A 19,716-nucleotide genomic window follows, 5' to 3' on the forward strand; every position below is an offset into this window, starting at 1 on the left:
CTAGTTCTTTTTTGAACCCTGTTATGGTCTTGGCCTTCACAACATCCTCTGGCAAGGAGTTCCACAGGTTGACTGTGCGTTGTGTGAAGAAATACGTCCCTTTTGTTTGTTTTAAACCTGCTGCTCATTAAATGCTTTAATGCTGCATCTCCATCCTTTCAGGCAGACACGGCCACAGGAGACTAGTAGCGTCATCAGAATTAGCCGTGTGGGTTTGCTTGACTATTCTGCTAGAGGCTGGAAGTGTGCGGAGGGCTAGGGCTTTGGGCAGGTATTCCCCACCCCGCCACTGACTCACTGCATGACCTGGAGCAAGTCACTTATGGCCTGACGTTCGGGGGTGATGAGCACTCACAGCTCCCATTGAAGACAGTTTCCCCTGTCTCAACCCAGGGGGAATGATACCATGATCGCTAGCATCAGCTTGGCGATTAGAGACCGCTCTCCGGCCCAAGTGCTGGCGGCCGACCGCTTGAAGTAACTGACACCAAAGTGGAGTGTCCATATACGTACATTGTAAATTCTGTGCTCCGATTTATGGGCCTGGCTCATGGGGAAGTAAAAGGGCTGAATTTGGCCCTCAGAACTAGTGCAAGAAGTCTGTAGTTCTGGTTCTAGAGAAGTCTGCCCTTCCCAGGAGGGGGAGGAGTTATAGCTGCAGACCGCGACAGCTGGAGATAAGTCGATGTCCCCATAGGTCAGGTCACAAGTTCAGCCTTGGCCAGTGACGAGAGCCGGGTACAAGTACATTTGGGAAAGGGAATAAAAGCCAGGGATGTGACCTAACTCCAGAATAGCCGCCGCTCGCTGCTGAGCACAAATGGAGCTCCCCGAAGGACCATCAGTGCTAGATGTCAGTCAGGTCCGGACAGTGCAGGAACTGCCTGGTCTCCTTTTAGTGACGAATGCCCTGCTTCTTCTAACTTGTCTCGTGGCTTAAGTAGAAGAGCTTAAGGGAGCTAGAAGGACAAAGCCATGAAAGCAGGTCATAGATCTCTCTGTAACTTTCCAGAGAGGTGGGCCAAGCTCTTGTGGTTTTCATTGTTGAAGGGGGCATGTCGGATCTTAAAGCACCACTGATAACTGTGTGGTATTTAAGAAGCGCCAGCCCATTTGTGTTAACACAACAGCCCAGAGAGCAGCATTCAAGCTCATGGCTAGTTTGTGTGAAAAGCTTTTACCCCCAGCGAGTAGAATAATGCTATTTAGTTCTTTGCTATGGAAAAAAAATAGGAGACTAAGGGTACGTCTACACTACCCGCCGGATCGGCGGGTAGTGATCGATTTATTGGGGATCAATTTTATTGCATCAACACTAGACACGATAAATCGATCCCCGATCGCTCTGCCGTCGACTCCGGAACTCCACCGCGGTGAGAGGCGGAAGCGGAGTCGACGGGGGAGCGGCAGCGGTCGACTCGCCGCCGTCCTCACGGCCAGGTAAATCGACCTGATACGCCGACTTCAGCTATGCTATTGGCGTAGCTGAAGTTGTGAATCTTAGGTCGACTCACCCCCCGACCCCCGCCAGTGTAGACCTAGCCTAAGGGAGATGAGGAACAAAACAGAAGAAACTGCTATTTGGAGCCAGGATAATGGCCTAAAGATGATACAGACGCTAGGCAAAGAGGTTTGGAGCGTGGTGCTAGATTCACACCGCGACTAGACTGTTAGCACTTGGTGAGGAACAGGATTCGTATGGACAGCCTCGTTTACACTGGTGTAACTCCCTTGACTTCAGCGGAGACACTCCTGATTTGCACCAGTGCAAGATCAGAATCAGGCCCGCTAACTTCAGGGCGGCCCCTGCTGTGAGGTCAGAATCAGGCTGGCAGCCCTTTGCAGGTGAAAGCCAGGCATTGCCATGCTCGGGGACTGTGACGGCAGACGGGAGTCACAGAAACCGTTTAGCGCAGCTCCACTATCAGCTAATCGGCTTCATCCCCGAGAGTTTTTACATCTTACTAGACGCTGCGGGAAAGATGACGCTGACTCCGTGCATGGGAGTGAACTGGCCCTTTACCCCAAAGGTTGCTCTTGCTCCTATGGAAGTCACAGCTCACAACTGAGCTTTGTGGGACGCGGCTTCCTGCTGTGTGATTTAGCCTTGGAGTTCAGAGATAGAGGGCGCGGAGAGAAGTGTTGTAAATGGCTGAAGGACGATAGCGTTTTCCTGCAAACTCCCTGTGATGTTAATTAACCCAGGGAGCACGGACGGAGTTAAAACTCCAGCTGTGTCTACACTTAAAATGTTACAGTGGTACACCTGCAGCCGCACTGCTGTAGTACTTCCGTGTAGCCACTCGCTGCTGTTAATCCACCTCCCCGAGAGGCGGTAGCTAGGTGGACAGAAGACCTGGTGCTGTCTACAGGGTGGTTAGGCTGGCTTAATTGCGTCCAGGTCTGTGGAGTTTTCACATCCCTTGAGAGACTTTGCTAAACCGATGTCCGCTCCCAGTGGAGACCAGCCCCCCCGTAGGGACCTCAGGATTGATCTTATTCACCTCGAAAAATGAAATGATGGAAACCTGGGTTGGTGCCTCGTTACAGAGCAGAGGCCAATGAATGCGTTACGCCCAAGTGACGGGTGAAAAGCCGGCGTGTCTCCACTGCACTCAGTCGTGTTGCACTGGTACAAGAATGAAGCCCGCAATCTGGAGAACTTGATTGTGCAGTAACCGGGGGTGATTGCAGGATGACTGTCTGCAAATAGAAGGGTGTGAATGCTAAGGAGGGAGAGGAATTACGTCTGGTGGCCTGCAGGGGTCTGACTAGGAGCCAAGAGCAATGACATCTGTTGAGCAGCGAGTGCCCCAGTGTTAAGGTTAGTCCCCGTGGCCACCGTTGCTTGAGCTGTTAAAACTCGCCTGGCCGAGACATTAGGAAATATCCCCCCGGGAACAATCCTGCCCCAGCCCTGGCGCGGAGAATAGACTGATTGCTTTGGGTTTCTGTAAGTCTCATTCCATGCAGAGTTCAACGTTGGTTTTTGTCCCCCACAGGGAGAATCGGAATCGCCTGACTCAGATAATGCTGCTGAAATCCCTCCTGCAGGTACGAACGGGGTCCCTTAGCAGGTGTGGCTGGTTTGGGAGTGATTGCCCACGTAGTCTCAGCACAGGCCTTGCCCTGGGACAGCTGATGGCTGGCGGGCGGGTGGGCACCTGCTCGTCCTCAGGAAGGTTTGACTGCTCACCCTCATGCAAAGAACAGTACCCATGTTCAAATCCAATGTACCAAAGCAAGGACTGGCTGGGTGGCTCTGTGGCTAGTACCCTGCTGTGCCACATGGGTTTGATTTCCAGTCCCTCTTTCTGGCGTTTCGAAGCTAGGGACGCTGTGTGAGTTGCAGGTGCAGCCCCGGCCTGCAGGCTGGAATAGTGATCGCTGCCCTTCATGACTCCCCGTGCAGCCTGTCTCTGCGCCAGCCCATCCCATAGCCTGTTGGGGGCTGCCTGGAAGCTCCCATGCCAAGCTGCTCCCTGTGCCACAAGGGGTTAAAGTGGAGCTCGGGCAGGTCCTCTACAGGCCAGCGACTCTCTTCTGCCCATCCCCCAGCTTTAGTAAATGCTTTTCTATCCATGGGACGTTTCTCCCACTGGCTAATATCCCCCTTCTGCTCTCCCTCCACCTTGTGCAACCTGCAGGTCTCCACGGGCTTCCAGTGCAGTAACATGCTCACGGCCCTGCCCAGCTCTTTCCTGGACAGGCTGCTCTCGGCCGCATTGATGGAAGACGCCGACCTGCGTCTCTTTGTCCTTGAGATACTGATCAGCTTCATTGACCGCCATGGAAACAGGCCCAAGTTTTCAACTATCAGGTGCGTTGGCGTGTTTCACGCGGAAGGGTTGTGGCTGGGATCAGCCTCTGGTTTTCCATCGGGCACCTACGGGTGGTGGTAGCACCTACACATGTGACAACAGGCATATATGCGCCCTTTAACGCACATTTCCTGAAATTAGTATAGTCCTTTTTCCAAAAATTAAATTTTAATATTTGTAAAGAAATGTCGAGAGGCATAATCTGGGGGTGTAATCCCAGGACTGGGAACCAGCAGCTACTGGTCCTGTTGCTGATTTCCTCTGGAATGCAGAGCATTAATCGTCCCATGCCTCAGTTTCCCTTTCTGTAAAATGGGGATTGATACTCGCTGACCTCACAGGAGCTGTTGTGAGGATTATTAATTAATGCCTGTAAAACCCTTTAAAGATGAAACCTATCTAGTACTCCTCCTACTGCCCGTGATCATGTCACAGAGCCTAGATGCCCAACCTAATACCGCATTGATTAGGAGCCTTACAGAACACAGAGACCGGACACTCGGTCGGGGAGTTTACGGTTGAGATGATGCTGTTACATCCAAGTGACGGTAACTGCAAACAAGCGCAGGGGCGGGAATAGGACAGGGCTACTGCTGATGAACTATGGTCAGGCGATAACTTAGTGTTTTACATCTCTTAATAGCTCAGTTTTCTTTAAAAATATGCCTCCAGCATCGGTTCTTGCCAGACTAGTTTACTCCCTGTAGGTGGTGCTGTAGCTGGGCGAGTGGAGGAGGAGATTTGTATTCTACCAAGAAGGCTAAGGGAAGGGCAATTCTCTTCCTCCTACAATATTCCGCTGCATCTGGGTCCTAGATTTCCCTTCCCCTTGTCTCTTTAACTGTAGCACCATCAATGACATCTCTGTCCTGAAGCTGAAAGTGGACAAGTGTTCCCGCCAAGATACCGTCTTCATGAAGAAGGTAGGTGCTGGGGCTTGTTTGATGGTAGCAGCTGGCCGGCTCTTGTGCCAGCTCACTCTCCCACAAAACACACGTGACACGGATAAGGGGTGTGGCCCGGTTCCCCATGTCATGGAGCAGCGTGGCTGAGAAGAGAGGAAAGATCTCAGTCCACCCGTGCCTGGGAGCACCCAGTGATCGTGTGAGATACGCTGACTGGATTCTAATAGCTGATCTCCACTCACTGCCCCGTGAATGTTCTTTTGCATCCCCAGACCATCCATTAAAAGCAACAAAGAGTCCTGTGGCACCTTAAAGACTATGTGTGCACTATTGAGCGGTAGATTGTCAGAGGCAGCATTTACCTTGGATAATTTCACAGCTACAAGTAATCTTACAATGATCATTGGCGCAATGTCCTGCCCTGCATATGCCCCATTGCTATAGCATAAATGAACCTACTTCTACCCGCCCATTCAATCATTGCAACTACCACAGAATCCCAAGGATCTGAAAACTCTATCTAGTAAGTTACACATGTGCCTTCTGTTCATTGATGCTCTGGTCCCCTCATTTGTATAACAGGGATTCTACCCTGTTTAAATGCACAAGATTTCCTTTGCAACTAGAAAAGCGAGTTCAAGTTGACAATGAAATCTTAGGACTGGAGAAACTCTGGATTCCTCAGACATGATGCTGAGGTTGTGATCCTGAGGTTGAAACCCACGGCTTCTGGCAGTAGGAGAATAAGCTTCCACATCCCTGCTGATCTGCCCTGGGGGTGGGGGAATAGGCAGAAAGGACTCCGTAGTTTTATAGCATCCGTCTCTTAATGTGAATCTGCACAGGCAGCTGCCTGGTGGAGCCAGGATTTGGTGGTGAGTTTCTGTACGGACCACTGGGGAAATCTATGGGTTGTAGACCCAGCGTGACGGGGGGCCCTCAGGAGCGACCAAAACACAACCAATAAGGAACCTAGTATGAAACATTGGATAGGAAGCTAGAGGAAAGCCGGACGGCAAAGGGCATGCAGCCTTGCGCCCCGGCTTAAGACAGTGCTTGCGTCCCTTCAGTGGGCCTGGTGTGCTTTCTGGACTGGGGATGTATTTGGGAATCAGGAGCCGGGCTCTGAGATGTGCTGAGTTGAGGGGTCTCGGCTCCTTACAGAAGGTGCTTGGCCTCTCACAGTATCAGACTCCAATGGCAGAACTGTTCCCCTTGAACGTCCGATTCTGCCCGTCGGAGCTGTAGATGCCACTGAAGGCAGAATGCAGCGGCTCCCCACGAACAGCGTTGCCATAGGGCTAATGTGTCTAGTACTGAGCGAAGGCTGGCTAGAAGCACCTGCTACTGTGCCGTGTGCCGTGCTTGGCTGCCTCCTGTTACGCCTCTCGAACGAGAACCTGTGATTTTTGCCCCAGATCCCTAAGTGCCCCCCCCCACCACCCTGGGCTTAGCAGGCCAATGGTCAAACCACTGAGCTATCCCGCTCCTCCCCTAACCTGTATTTCCCCTGGGCTCCATTTACATGGTGCCGTGCTCTCTTCCTTCCGGCAGCATTCCCAGCAGCTCTACAGACACATCTACCTGACGAGCAAAGAGGAGAGCAACGTGCAGCCGCACTACGAGGCTCTCTACAGCATGCTGGCACTCATTAGCATCGAGCTGGCCAACGAAGAGGTGGTGGTGGACCTGATCCGCCTGGTGCTGGCAGTACAGGTAGGATCGTGTGAGCACTGCAGGGGCCTGGAGGCGGGGCCCCCAGTGTAGAGGGCTCCTCTCCCCTCGGTGCAAAGGGGGGATTGACGCAGGGACCTCAGCTAGGCGTGGAGCAGACAGACCAAAGTGGTGTAAATTCCACACTGGCTAGTGGGTGAAAAGAAATTTACCAGGGCTGGATTCTGGGCTCTATTATGTTGCTTGACTTACTGGAGTTTTACACTGGCCTATTGGAGATCAGGATGCGGCCCCATGTCTGTAATGCTTACCTTCCCCACATGGATGCTGCGATATTGAATTAGGGAAGGCCCACGGGGTTACTCCAGATTTTTATCCGTGCAAATGAGATCTAGGTTTGGCTCAGTGCGGCGAGGTTGGTACAGTTCATGTTCTGAGGGGCTGCAGGAGAGCAGTGTGATGTGGGACTCCTGGGGGAATTCTGCGCCACTGCGCATGCGCAGAAATATCCCCCTCTGCAGATTGTCTTTGCTTCCCCACAGAAAAATGTGTTTTTGGTGTGGAAACAAAGAGAAGCTGCACCAGTGCGCACTCACCCCTCCCCGGCAGCGTGGGCGTGTCTGTTCAGGCAGCCGGGAGAGAGAGAAGTCAGTGCGAGGGGAAGTGTGGGGATCTGGGAAGTGTGGACATTAGTCCTGGCTGAACGGGGGAAGAAAGGGGGAGGAGGAGGAGGACAGAGTCAGAGTTCCCTCTCCCCTGCACGGGGCAGCTGGGGCTGGGTCAGGTCAACCTCCAAGACCCTCCCCCAGCTGCAGGAAGCTCTGCACTGTGAGGGGGAGGGAAGAGAAGGCTCTGCGGGGGGAGCGGGGAGAGTCTGGGTGCAGGTGTGAGGCTCAGCAGAGGGGGTTGGGTGCCGGTGTGTGTGTCTGAATGCACAGGGGTTGGGTGGACAGGGGGAGCAGCCTCCCATACAGTGACCCCTCCCCCCACTTCCTGGCCCCATTGCTCCTCATCCCCCTTCAAGCCTCACACACCCCTGCACCCAGAACCCTCCCACCGAGTCCCACTGGGCGACACCCCCTGCATCAGAAGCCTCCCCACTAACTCCCCCCGACACCCAAACCTTCACCTCCCTAAGCCTCACCCCCTGTATTGGGAGCCCCCTACCCCTCTGAGCCCGAGCCAGCTGTACCCTGATTTCCCCCCGCTCCCCGAGCCCTAACTACCTTCACCTGGACTCCCCTGCAGAGTCCCATTCCCTCTGACCCAGAGCCCCCACAATGAGCCCCTGTGCATTCAGATCCCCCCCGCCCCCCACCACCCCCCCCCCCCCCCCCGCCGAGTTGCCTGCATCCAGCTTGCGCCACACAGAACCCCGATACTCTTGAGGGAATTCTGTACCAAACCTTAAAATATTTAGAATTCTGCAAAATTCCGCATGTTTTATTTGTCAAAATAACACAGTAACAATATAACCACACCATTTTCCATTATTTTGGTAATTTATTTCAAAATACACCTCTACTCCGGGTGTATAACGCCGTCCTCGGGAGCCAAAAAATTTTACCGTGTTATAGGTGAAACCGCGTTATATCGAACTTGCTTTGATCCGCCGGAGTGCACAGCCCCCCGCCCCGCAAGGAGCGCTGCTTTACCGCGTTATATCGGAATTTGTGTTATATTGGGTCATGTTATATTGGGGTAGAGATGTACTTGTCAACAAATAATTGAAAATGGTGTGATTATATTGTGTTATTTTGACAAATAAAACATGCAGAATTCTAAAACGTGCGCAGAATTTTTAAAAATTTTTGGCGCAGAATTTCTTTGGGAGTAATATGGGAATTACAGCAGCACTTTCATTCCGCCCCCTTGGTTTGTAAGTTCCACCATCTTAGCCTTGAACACAGTCACGTTTCAAAATCTGAATGAATATTTGAGAACCGTTTCTCTTCCATGTTCGCCCAGGCAGTACCAACCCCTCTTCTCTGTTAGCCTTTCACTGCGATTAACAGTCTAATATTCTTTTATTTCTCCGCATCGGGTACCTAGAAGCTGTTGGGTACCTTAAGACAGTGGAAGAAATAGCAATACAAAAATGAACCAGTAAATGAAACGTAGCCAGTAAACCCAGTCTGGAAAACAAAACACGAACGTGACAGCAGCCCTGCCGCTCACCTATCGCACACACAAATGGCAGTGAGCAAAGCCACCTGGTAATAAGGTGGAAACCTAGTGCCGTATGTTTGACACATGCAGACGAACTTAGCTACTACCTTTCTGTGGTGGATTGGTTTCAGTGGAACATTTACTTAATAGTAGACAGAGAAGATGCATGAAGTGGTTAAAGGGACATCCGGCTTCTGAGCCTAAATCAGTGTGGCACGTAGACATCGCAGCGTTTGTCCACACGGGGCTAGCACTGAGGTGGAGAAGCAGCTATACGGGCTCTCCCCTCCCCACTCAATTCACATGGTTTTGGACCACCCGCTAGGATGTTCATATCCCATCCATGTTGTAGGCTGCTGGCCTGGCTGCCCAGGAAGGAACCAGCGTCACACCGGAGTCTATTTCAGGCCCTGAGCTTTATTTCTTCCGTGTAAATTCAGCACATCAGTCATAGAATCATAGAATATCAGGGTTGGAAGGGACCTCAGGAGGTCATCTAGTCCAACCCCCTGCTCAAAGCAGAACCAATTCCCAACTAAATCATCCGAGCCAGGGCTTTGTCAAGCCGGGCCTTAAAAACCTCCAAAGAAGGAGACTCCACCACTTCCCTAGGTAACCCATTCCAGTGCTTCACCGCCCTCCTAGTGAAATAGTGTTTCCTAATATCCAACCTAGACCTTCCCCACTGCAACTTGAGACCATTACTCCTTGTTCTGTCATCTGCCACCACTGAGAATAGCTGAGCTCCATCCTCTTTGGAACCCCCCTTCAGGTAGTTGAAGTCTGCTATCAAATCCCCCCTCATTCTTCTCTTCTGGAGACTAAACAATCCCAGTTCCCTCAGCCTCTCCTCATAAGTCATGTGCTCCAGACCCTCCAGTCATTTCTTCCCGGCTAACCAGGGGTCTTCTGTAGGGGCCTCTCTATTGCCTTCAGCTTTCCACCATCCGACTTCCTTGCCACTGGAACCAATCTTGTGCCAGTAGCGCTCCATCCCAACCGAGCCACTTGCTGACTTGTAGGCTCACCTGATGGCTGGCTGGGAGGCAGCTGGTCCGTCACAGACATAGGCACCGACTCGGTGGGTGCTCTGGGGCTGGAGCACCCATGGGGGAAAAAAACAGTGGGTGCTCAGCAACCACCAGATACGGCTGATCCGCGGGATTGTGGATCAGCAGTTTGTCAGCTGGCGGGGGGGACTTGGGGGAGGGCAGCGAGCGGGGACCTCGGGGGAGGGCGCAGTGCAGGGGCAGGAAGAGGTGGCGCGATGGTGAGGCCTTGAGGGAGGGGGCAGTGCAGGGGCAGGAAGAGACGGCGTGAGGGTGAGGCCTTGAGGGAGGGGGCAGTGCAGGGGCAGGAAGAGACGGCGTGAGGGTGAGGCCTTGCGGGGTGGGGGCAGTGCAGGGGCAGGAAGAGACGGCGTGAGGGTGAGGCCTTGAGGGAGGGGGCAGTGCAGGGGCAGGAAGAGACGGCGTGAGGGTGAGGCCTTGCGGGGTGGGGGCAGGGCCTCAGGGTGGAGCATCCTCGGAGAAAATTAACAATCGGTGCCTATGGTCACAGGCGAGACTGGGCCGAACTCCCCTTAAAGTGCCAGCCGCCCTGTGACACCTTCTTTGGTCCCAACCCCTGCCAGTTAGTTTGCTGTCTCCCCGTCCGCCTGTCATTGCTTGGCTAACAAACTAACCCGCTCCCTGGTCTGCCCCATGCTGACGGGTCTCTCCCTGTCCGTGGGCTTTGCAGGAGATCGCCCAGATCAACGAGGATAACCTGCCTGTGTACAACCGCTGCGCCCTCTATGCCCTCGGCGCCGCCTACTTGAATCTAATCAGCCAGCTCACCACGGTGCCCGCCTTCTGCCAACACATCCACGAGGTCAGTGCGGCTTGGACCCCCCCTCGGCTCTTAGCTGTACGCTGTGGGGGGTGGAGGGAACCCGGCTCTCAGTGGGAGACATGGGCTTCCAGTGGCACAGTTACCTAGCCAAATCCATGGCTGGTGGAACTCCCCCAAGGTCTGTAGTGTTACATCAGACACTGACCTGGCCCTAGGTCACCGGGTCAAATCCAGCCCAGGTTGAAAGCCACTGAAAATCATGCCTGTTGGCTGGGCTGTGTGCAGTGAGTTTGGAGGGTCTCGGTCAACTTTGACCAGAGAGAACATAAGAATGGCCATACTGCGTCAGACCAAAGGTCCATCCAGCCCAGTATCCTGTCTACAGACAGTGGCCTGCCAGGTGCCCCAGAGGGAGTGAACCTAACAGGTAATGATCAGTGATCTCTCTCGTGCCATCCATCTCCATCCTCTGACAAACAGAGGCTAGGGACACCATTCCTTACCCGTCCTGGCTAATAGCCATTAATGGACCTAACCTCCATGAATTTATTCAGTTCTCTTTTAAACCCTGTTATAGTCTTGGCCTTCACAACCTTCTCAGGTAAGGAGTTCCACAGGTTGACTGTGTGCTGTGTGAAGAAGAACTTCCTTTTATTTGTTTTAAACTTGCTGCCCATTAATTTCATTTGGTGGCCCCTAATTCTTATATTATGGGAACAAGTAAATAACTTTTCCTTATTCACTTTCTCCACACCACTCATGATTTTATAGACCTCTATCATATCCCCCTTAGTCTGCTCTTTTCCAAGCTGAAAAGTCCTTCATCAGGAAATCCACCCCCGCAGGTAGCACTTACTGGTCCCCTCGCTGATTGTCTCAGCGGGGAAGCTGAAGACTGAATTCCCCTCCCACTCTGAGAGGGGGTCGCTCCAGGGCAGGGTGGAGGCAGGCCTGGTGGTGAGGTACTGTGTGTGTGTGGGGGGGCCTTGTGCTGCCTCTGCCCACGCAGCGCCTGTTCTGGGGGAAGCTAGAGGATTGTTGTCTCCAGGGCTGTCCGTCAGGCCCCTGTCCCCAGCACTAAACTGGCCTCAACGAAGAAGTCTGAACGTTCGGTTCCCATGGATGTTTGCTAAGTTGGTTAACTTGCCGCATGGAGGACAAGCCGCTGACAGGTTCTCTTCCCTCCCCCTCCGCTAGGTCCTCGAGATGAGGCAGAAGGAGGCGCCATACCTACTTCCAGAAGACGTGTTTGTGGAGACGCCCCGGTAAGTGCCCTGCTGTAAAAGGCACTTGTCACCCTTGGTTTGAGCTCCGAGCGGCGGCAGAAATCCTGCTGGACCTGTCAGAACCGTCGCCTGCAGTTGTGCGCTGACCAACTGTGGCCCTTTATAATTCTCCATTAGCAGCCTTTGTGTGGGTTCGACTTGCCAGATGAGTTGAAGGAGGAATCCTGGAGAAGCAGCTGTCAGGGAAACCTCCAGAGTCATTTCCTTTTCCTTGGGTCCTTCACTGAGTCAAAAGAACGTGCATCAGCTCTCTCCCCGGGTGGTGGCATCTCCTTCTCCAGGCAGAAATGCCGAGGGGCCTGGTTCTGATCTTGCTCAGACCAGGGTGACTCTGCTGTTGCTGGTGTGAATCCGAGGAGGATCATGGTCAGAGTCTTCTGTGCCCACCTGAACTGATCTGGCTGTCTGGGAGGGAGGTAGAGCAGTCCCAGTCATAGAATCATAGAATATCAGGGTTGGAAGGGACCTCAAGAGGTCATCTAGTCCAACCCCCTGCTCAAAGCAGGACCAACACCAATTGTTCACCTGGAAACCCTACAGGCCACTGAAAAGCAAGGGCCTAGCTAACCCAAACTGCAACGTGCCAGCGTCGTCACCTGTTTTCCTCCCTGTTCAATCCCGCAGGCTGACGAAGAGCCTGGATCACTTAGTGCCCGAGGTCTTCTTCCGACAGAGCAAGATCAGCGAGGTGCTGGGCGGCAGCGGTTATAATTCAGACCGGCTCAGCACCCCCTACATCCCCCAGCTGACAGGTATGGTACAGAGCGTCCCTGCGTGCTGCGGCCTTTTCCATTGCAGTGCCCTGCCATGCAAGCGGCAGGGCTCAGTTGCTAGCTTCCGAGATTCGAGTCCTTGCTTTGCCGGAGACTCCCCGCGTGACCTTGGTCAAGTCACTTAGTCTCTGTGCGCCACCTGTACCATGGGGATAACTGCACTGGCCTGCCTCACAGGGGGGCTGTGAGCAGGAATGCATATATGGCAGCAGGGGCCAAATAACTACAGGAGAGAGAGAAGTAGAACCGTAGAGTCAGAAGGAACCTAGTCTGCTCCCTGCGGGGTCACAGGATTTGTTGGGTCTAAACCATCCCGGTCAGATGGCTCCAGCCTCCTTCTGAAATCCTCCAGCAAAGGAGCTTCTACAACCTCTGCATCCTTCCCTCTTCTGACCCAGACAGCCCCCCCTCCCAAACGGCGTCTCCCCTCTCTGCCTTCCTGATGGGTTGGCTCCCCCTGTTTTCCAGACGAAGATCGGTTGTCCAAGAGGAAGAGCATCGGCGAGACCATTTCTCTTCAGGTCGAAGTGGAATCGAGGAACAGTCCCGAGAAAGAGGAGGTACTGTGGGCTGCCCGTTGGCCGCCTGCTCAGGCCAGCCTGAGAACTGTCCTTGTCATTACACCATGTCACCAGCAGGAGGGGTGGTTTTTGTGGCTTGCCTAGACAGCTCCTCTGCCGGTGCCCAGTGTCCTGAGCCGACTGGATCGGCAGGGGGGCGCTTGCTTGGGACAGCCATTTTCCTATCAAACCTAGGGATGGCAGAGCCCTATTAGATCATGCAGGGTGAACCCGCAGGGAGACTATTTCCTGCCTGGGAAGCTTTTCCTGCGGACGTTTCCCTGAGCCCATTACTTCTAGCCCCATCCAGAACATTCTCTTCCCCCTCCTCCCCCAGTGCTTACAGAGTGTTCCCATCTCCCCCAGCGCGGGTGCTGTGCAGACAGCCTGTGTGTGGGCAGCTCTTTCATCTCCCCTCATCGTTCCCTTCTGCCATCCCCCGGATTGTTTTTCCCCTTCTTTCCACCGGGTTGAGATCTTGGCGAAGACCCGCTCCCATACGTCCCTCCCCTGCTCGCCTGGCATCTGAGATTCACTGTTCACCAGCCAGGGACTTGACTCCATGTTGCACTTGTGGTTAGAGAGAGACTCAGGGCTTGGCTACACTTGCGAGTTAGAGCGCATTAAAGCAGCCCCGGGCGCCCTAACCCACGACTCATCCATGCTGGCAAGGCACATGGAGCGCTCTGACTCCGCGGCTAGAGCGCTCCTGGTACTCCACCTCAGTGAGAAGCATAACGCTTGGTGCGCCTCAGCTGAAACGCCCAGGCATCAGTGTGAACGAGGTGTTGCATTACTGCGCTCTGATCGGCCTCCAGAAACGTCCCATAATCCCCTGAAGTCAAGTGGCCACTCTTGTCATTGTTTTGGAATCGCTGCAGGAATGCGGCTATGCCCTTTCAAAGCTCCGTTTCTGACAGCCGGGTGCTTATCTGCTCCGGGACAAAGCATCCATTAGTGTGGAATGCTGTGTGTGAGAGAGAGGCAGGGCTGAGGGGGGATCTGCTGCTGTCTGAACTTACGAGACAGCATGCTGACATGGCTCAGCCCCCCAAAAACCCACTCTCTCCCCCCACATACACACAACCCACCCCCCCTGCCCCCCCCCCCCCCCCCCCATCTGAAAAGCACGTTGCAGCCACTTGCATGCTGGGATAGCTACCACAATTCACTGCTCTGTGGCCATTTCAAGAGCTGCTAATGTGGCCACGCCAGTGTGCTTGAATCTGAGTGTGGACACGCTGCAGCGCTTTCCCTCCTGCGCTCTCTGAGGGCTGGTTTAACTCACAGCGCTCTACATCTGCAAGTGTAGCCAAGCCTTGAGTCTAAAACCTCCCTGAAGCCCCAGGATCTTCAGAGAATTTGGTCTTAATACAGATCCTCGCTGGGGTTCCAGCTATGTTGAATGCACAGGATCTGTGGGAGCGAAATACCTATAAAAGACAAGCCCGAGCCTTCCCCCTGGTGCTAAACATTCCCATCTCCTGACCTGCCTTCTCTCTCCATAAACTCCTGTTTTAACAGGATAATGTGACATACTTAAGCACCGTATAATTTTTCATTAGTATGCCCGGCCGAGCACTCTGTGTCTGCGTTAGGGCGCTGCAGGCCGTGAGCGATGGGGTAATAATTCACTCCTCATGTGTTCAGCAGGGCGAGGTGAACAGGCCTTGTGCCCAGCAGCGTCCTACGCACGAATTATTACAGCCTGACGCCCCTGCTGGCGGCCAGGGCTGGGTAATCACGGCTCGTGTCCCATCCTTGGGGGGAGGGGGCCGGAAGAGCTCCCACGTGGCAGTTCTCTCCCGCATTTACCTTCCAAGAGCGTGTTTGATTGATTGCTTCGCTCTCTGAAAGCCACTGCTAGGGCAGCCACTTCTTGTTTATTCTTTTCCATAGATTCTGGGCTTCCTACCTGTCGGCCCTAGGGTGACCACCCGTCCCGAAATGGGCAGGACAGCCCCGAAATGTACATTTCATGTCCCGGTCCCGGATTCCCTGTGGTGCCCCTGTGCCTGCCCAAGGCTCAGGGGCGGTGCCAGCCTCTTCCCGTGTTGGGGGGGGCTGAGGTGGGCCTTAGCGCCCCCCCCCCTTTGCCACAGGGCCCTGCCCCTCCTTTCTCACCCCCACCTCCCGAGGCCCCACCCCTGGGCAGGCTATAAGATGGAACTGGGCCATTGTAAGAGGCACCTGGAGAGTCCCTCACCCATCACCTGCCCTAGGCAGTGCACCCCGGGGTAGGGATGTGGTCCAGGGGCTGCTCTCAGGCACTCCAGCCCCCTGACCAGGGCAGGTGGAGGGTCTGGGGAGCCACACAGTGGCCCGGGCTCCCTGGGCAGCCGCTCTTACCATGGCCTGACTCTGGCTTCTGGCCTGGCTAGGGGGTGGGGTCTTGGGGGGGGGGGGAAGAGGAGGAGCAGGGGTGGGGCCACAGAAGGGGCGGGGCTCCTGCATGTGTCCCGCTTCCGCCTTTTGAAAAGGTGGTCGCCATAGTCGGCACCTTCATAGATTTTTACGGCCAGAAGGAACCATTGGACCATGTTGGCTGACCTCCTGTACAGTGCAGGCCATTCAATTTCACCCAGGTACCCCTGTCTTGAGCCCCGAACGGTATCGCCTCCTAGTGGTAAGCCACACTACTGGAGGAATCAAGACCCTAGAACCACATGGTCTGTTCCTGAAATGAAATAGCCCTGGAGGTATAATCTTTGTTTTCTTGCCCTACCCCTAGAGAGCCCCCGCTGAAGAGATCACGTACGAAACCCTGAAGAAAGCAATTGGTAAGTAACTGAGCGATCTTTCAGAGTGCCACAGAGTTTAAGGCCAAACCGGGATCGTTAGATCATCTTGCCTGTCCCTCTGCGTGCCACAGACTGTACATTATTACCCAGGTGCTGCTATGGTAAGCCTAAATTAGTCTGCACACAGAGGAAAGATGGAGCTGTGTTGGTCACATTGTGTGTGTGTGTGTGTGTGTGTGTGTGTGTCCAGGGGGTGTAAAACGTCCCCTCTTTCTGCTGTTCTGCTCCATGAACATGACTGGAAGTGTCAGGGCACAAATTCTGCCCCAGGCCCACCGCACTGCCTGGCCAGCGAGTCTCTCACAGCGAGACCCCTTTAGGGCTGGAGAGATGGCCAGCTAATGGTCGGAGCACAGGACTGGGAGCTGGGAACTGCTGCCACTGACTCTCTGTCTGACCTTGGGCGTGTTGCTTAAGCCAAAGTTTTCAAACGTGTCCTTTGATTTTTGGGGTGCGTCGGGGTCTGGGTGCCCGGATTTGGGGGGGTGTCGGTGCCCAGAATGAGACACGCGGGGCCTGATTTTCCAAGGGTGCTGAGCCCCCACAAATCCAAATACAGTAGCTGTGCAGTGTGGCCCTCAGCCTGCTCTCACCACCTGGCATGCAGGGGAGATGAGGAGCGGGGGAAGGCACTGCTCTCCGGGTGTTCTCTGCACCCCAGGGCTCATAGCAGAGCGTGCGATCCCCTGGGGGCTGGGCAGGATCTGTGCATGGCCCCAGAACCCATGAACAGAATGACTGAGACTCTAGGCCTGTGTGCCTGGTGCTGCGCAGAGCTTTTTCACCATTGCTTTGTCGTCCCCCCCGGGTGTTTTAGTAGACAGCGTTGCCGTGGAGGAGCAGGAGCGGGAGAGGAGGCGGCTGGTGGTGGAGAAGTTCCAGAAAGCTCCTTTTGAAGAGATTGCAGCTCACTGCGGTGCCCGGGTGAGTCTCTGCTTTTGGCATCTCACCCACCGGCTCTGCCTTGCCGTGGAGATGACGTAGATTGGGAGGACCTGCTGGGCCCGTCCCAATGGGTCATAAAACCAAAGCGTAGCACACTGCAAAGTGTGGTTCCTACCCCGGCTAATGGCTGATTTGCTAGCAGATAACACCCTTCTACTGCTACCCGCCAGCTAAGCTATTCCTTTAGCTCATGTGGTGGAGACCGATGTTGTTGTATGTTCTGAGTTCAAACCCTGTGGGTGACGCATGGGAGAGGTTGTTGTGACGGCACAGGAAGCCGTCAGCTCCCTGAAGCTGTGAGACCTCCAGAATTAGGTGGTCTTCGGGAGTGACTGATATTTAGACCTTTCTGCTGTAAATACCCCGAAGTCCCTTATGCATCAGAGATAAGGATCTCACCTGCCACAATTGAAATGCAGCCAGCTCGGGGGTGGAGCGGAGCAGCTCTCAAGCAGCAGACAGCACCATTGCACTGCCCTTTGGGACAGGAAGTGGAGAATCCCATATCCAATTAAAACCACAGCAGGGAATTATCCAAGTCTAAATTTGGCCAGGGCACCCTGCTCCTGTGAAACATGTCAGGGAAACGTTAACGGCCCCAATTAGTCTGGGCTCCAGATCCCAATCTCCTATGAAAACTGGGATCTCAAAGCACCACTTCACACCATGCGGCACTGTTGGTCAGTTCAGACGCAGGAGGGAAGCACGGTACCTGCATCACCAGCACCACTTCCGGCTTTCCGTAGCTGTCCTGTGGAGGTGCCCTGAGGACGCTGGGTGAAGGAGTGTGTCCCTGGCGCGCTGCAGCACTATGCACCCTGCTGTGCCCCGCACAAGGACTTGCAGGACGCAGACCCGAAGCGATGTGCAGTTGTAACCAGCTCCGCCGGGGCGCGAAGCCTCCCATTAATGGAATTGTTGTTTCTTGCAGGCCTCGCTGCTGCAGAGCAAGTTGAACCAGATCTTTGAGATCACTATCCGGTGAGCGTCCGACTCTTTGGGGAGAGGACAGAGGGGGGAGAGGGCTGTCAGCAGTCTGCAAGGGGGAAGAGGCTTGTGAACTACAATGCTGGATGGCCTGTGCCTTGGGGCACAAGCACGGGGCTGGGTTGAGACATGCATGGGGCAGCCGCAATCTTACCACTGGAGACGTGCTTGGCTCTATCAGAACGTGGGAGGAAATAGGCCCCCTGGCCCCAAAAAGCTTCAGGCAAGCGGAGTACAGCAGCTGCAGTGGGGGAAGGTGCAGAGATGCCACCAGTGAGTGCAGCAAGATCAGCCTCTCCGTTGTATCAGGCCTCCCCGTCATTCCCTTTGCCTCTGATCTGCTTCGGATGGTTCTCTCCCATGTTCCCAACTCCCCAAAGTTGTCAGTGTCTCCGCTGGGCTTTAGACCCCGGCACGCCCCCTTGTCCTCTCCAGTTTGGCCCTAATGTGGAGGCACTAGGTTGGATTTGTGCCTTCACATCAGCTGAGTGGTGATCAGTCTTCACCTTCGGGTAACACAGTGACTGGCTCCTGAGTTGGGAGGGGGAAAATGTTTGCAATCTTCACAGCGAGTCAGAGTTGGGCAGAACCACTGGCCGGGCTGGGCCCTGTTTTTCCGGTTTGATGAAATGTGGGAGACCACCTGTAACTCTCCCCTCTGTCTCTGACATTCCAGACCACCCCCGAGCCCGTCTGGTACCATCACGGCAGCTTATGGCCAGCCCCAGAACCACTCCATCCCGGTGTACGAGATGAAGTTCCCAGATCTCTGCGTGTACTGAGTCGAAGCGCATGCCAAGAGAAGGCCAAGCCCTGATGCAACTGGAGCCAAGGGGGAAACGCGCCTTCTGCATGAATTAAAACGAGTCTCTTGAAGAACTCAATAACCCCTCTTGGTGGACTCTGGCAGTCTTCCCTCTTCCAGAGCTACGTGGCCCGAGACCACCCCACGATCCTTCCGCCATTTACACAAATCGAATGTACTTTTCTTTGCCACCCTATTTCTTCTCAGCTACTTTCACCTCCAGGGTTTGACAATGCATGAGACTCGAGAACTTTCAGGAAACCGTTTCAGAGCCGTGACTCCAGCAGCGAGAAGTTGGGGAGGGTACAGGGGTAGTAGGGCTTTGTTTTAGCTTCCCTTTTTAGAAGCGGGTGAGACTTTTGTGGAGGGGGTTAGATCTCACCCCGGAGAGAGTGTGTTTGGCGTGTTGATGTCCCACTACATAAAGCGGACCTATGCCAGTGACCGTGTCACTCACGTTTATCTGCCTTTGGTCAGGTTAAGGGAGTTCTTTCTTAGCAAGGAGCTGCTGTCCAAACTTGAGGTCTTCTGTATTTTAAAGCCAGACTAAGTGTACTTGAAAGTAGGACCCAAACTTGTTGCGAAAGGTGAATCTTAGTTGCCTTAAGACAGTGCAAAGCAGCCAAAGAGGCAGGTTGACCCAAGACGTAAAATTAGTCATCACAGTTGGATGTATATTTTTTTTTAAAAAAAGATTATTTTTGTGCTGCCGGGTCCTACACATCGGCTGCGCTATTTGCCTTTCCAGTAATGCTGATTTAAGAAGACACAGGGGCTGATTGACAGATTGGTACAATCAAGGCAAACGCCCTTAACTTTTCCTGCATGTTCTCAACTGAAAGGGAAATGGCTCCTGTCATGAACCAGCTTGTGTGTGTGTCTCCCACTCCATGGAGTGGGAGCCTAGAAGCCGAATGGCTCAGCCTTATACTGCTAACAGCTAAAGGAGATTCTCTGTTAGAGCCAAGTGGCAGGGGGTCGTGAGCTTCTGGAGGAGGAGGACTCGCTCTGTGAGCCAATCTAAGTTGCCAGTAGTGCGCAGTCGATGGGGAGACCCTTTAAGTCCTAGGCAGTTACGGATTTGTTGCCTACCTGATTTTTAAAATCCATGTTTCAGTGGGGATTGTCCTGTGGAGGACCCGGGCCCCGATCCTACA

General features: G+C 54.0%; 1 protein-coding gene across 8 annotated transcripts in view; it reads left to right on the plus strand.

Moving 5' to 3' along the window:
* Positions 1–19,242, plus strand: part of EFR3B (EFR3 homolog B) — a 161,917-nt gene extending 142,675 nt beyond the window's left edge. For 7 of the 8 annotated variants that reach the window (XM_034766785.1, XM_034766784.1, XM_034766786.1 and 4 more), the window contains 12 exons: positions 3,003–3,054; positions 3,648–3,820; positions 4,669–4,744; positions 6,281–6,442; positions 10,310–10,441; positions 11,600–11,667; positions 12,313–12,440; positions 12,930–13,021; positions 15,753–15,801; positions 16,640–16,746; positions 17,699–17,748; positions 18,431–19,242. In XM_034766785.1, the coding sequence (XP_034622676.1) occupies positions 3,003–3,054; positions 3,648–3,820; positions 4,669–4,744; positions 6,281–6,442; positions 10,310–10,441; positions 11,600–11,667; positions 12,313–12,440; positions 12,930–13,021; positions 15,753–15,801; positions 16,640–16,746; positions 17,699–17,748; positions 18,431–18,536 (1,195 nt within the window). In that variant the 3' untranslated portion in view covers positions 18,537–19,242. The remainder of the gene's footprint in view (positions 1–3,002; positions 3,055–3,647; positions 3,821–4,668; positions 4,745–6,280; positions 6,443–10,309; positions 10,442–11,599; positions 11,668–12,312; positions 12,441–12,929; positions 13,022–15,752; positions 15,802–16,639; positions 16,747–17,698; positions 17,749–18,430) is intronic. The other variant, XM_034766780.1, reaches the window with a different exon arrangement.
* The last annotated feature ends 474 nt before the right edge of the window (positions 19,243–19,716 follow it).

This window comes from Trachemys scripta, chromosome 3 (assembly GCF_013100865.1).
Source record: "Trachemys scripta elegans isolate TJP31775 chromosome 3, CAS_Tse_1.0, whole genome shotgun sequence".
In the NCBI taxonomy this organism is placed as follows: domain Eukaryota; kingdom Metazoa; phylum Chordata; order Testudines; family Emydidae; genus Trachemys; species Trachemys scripta.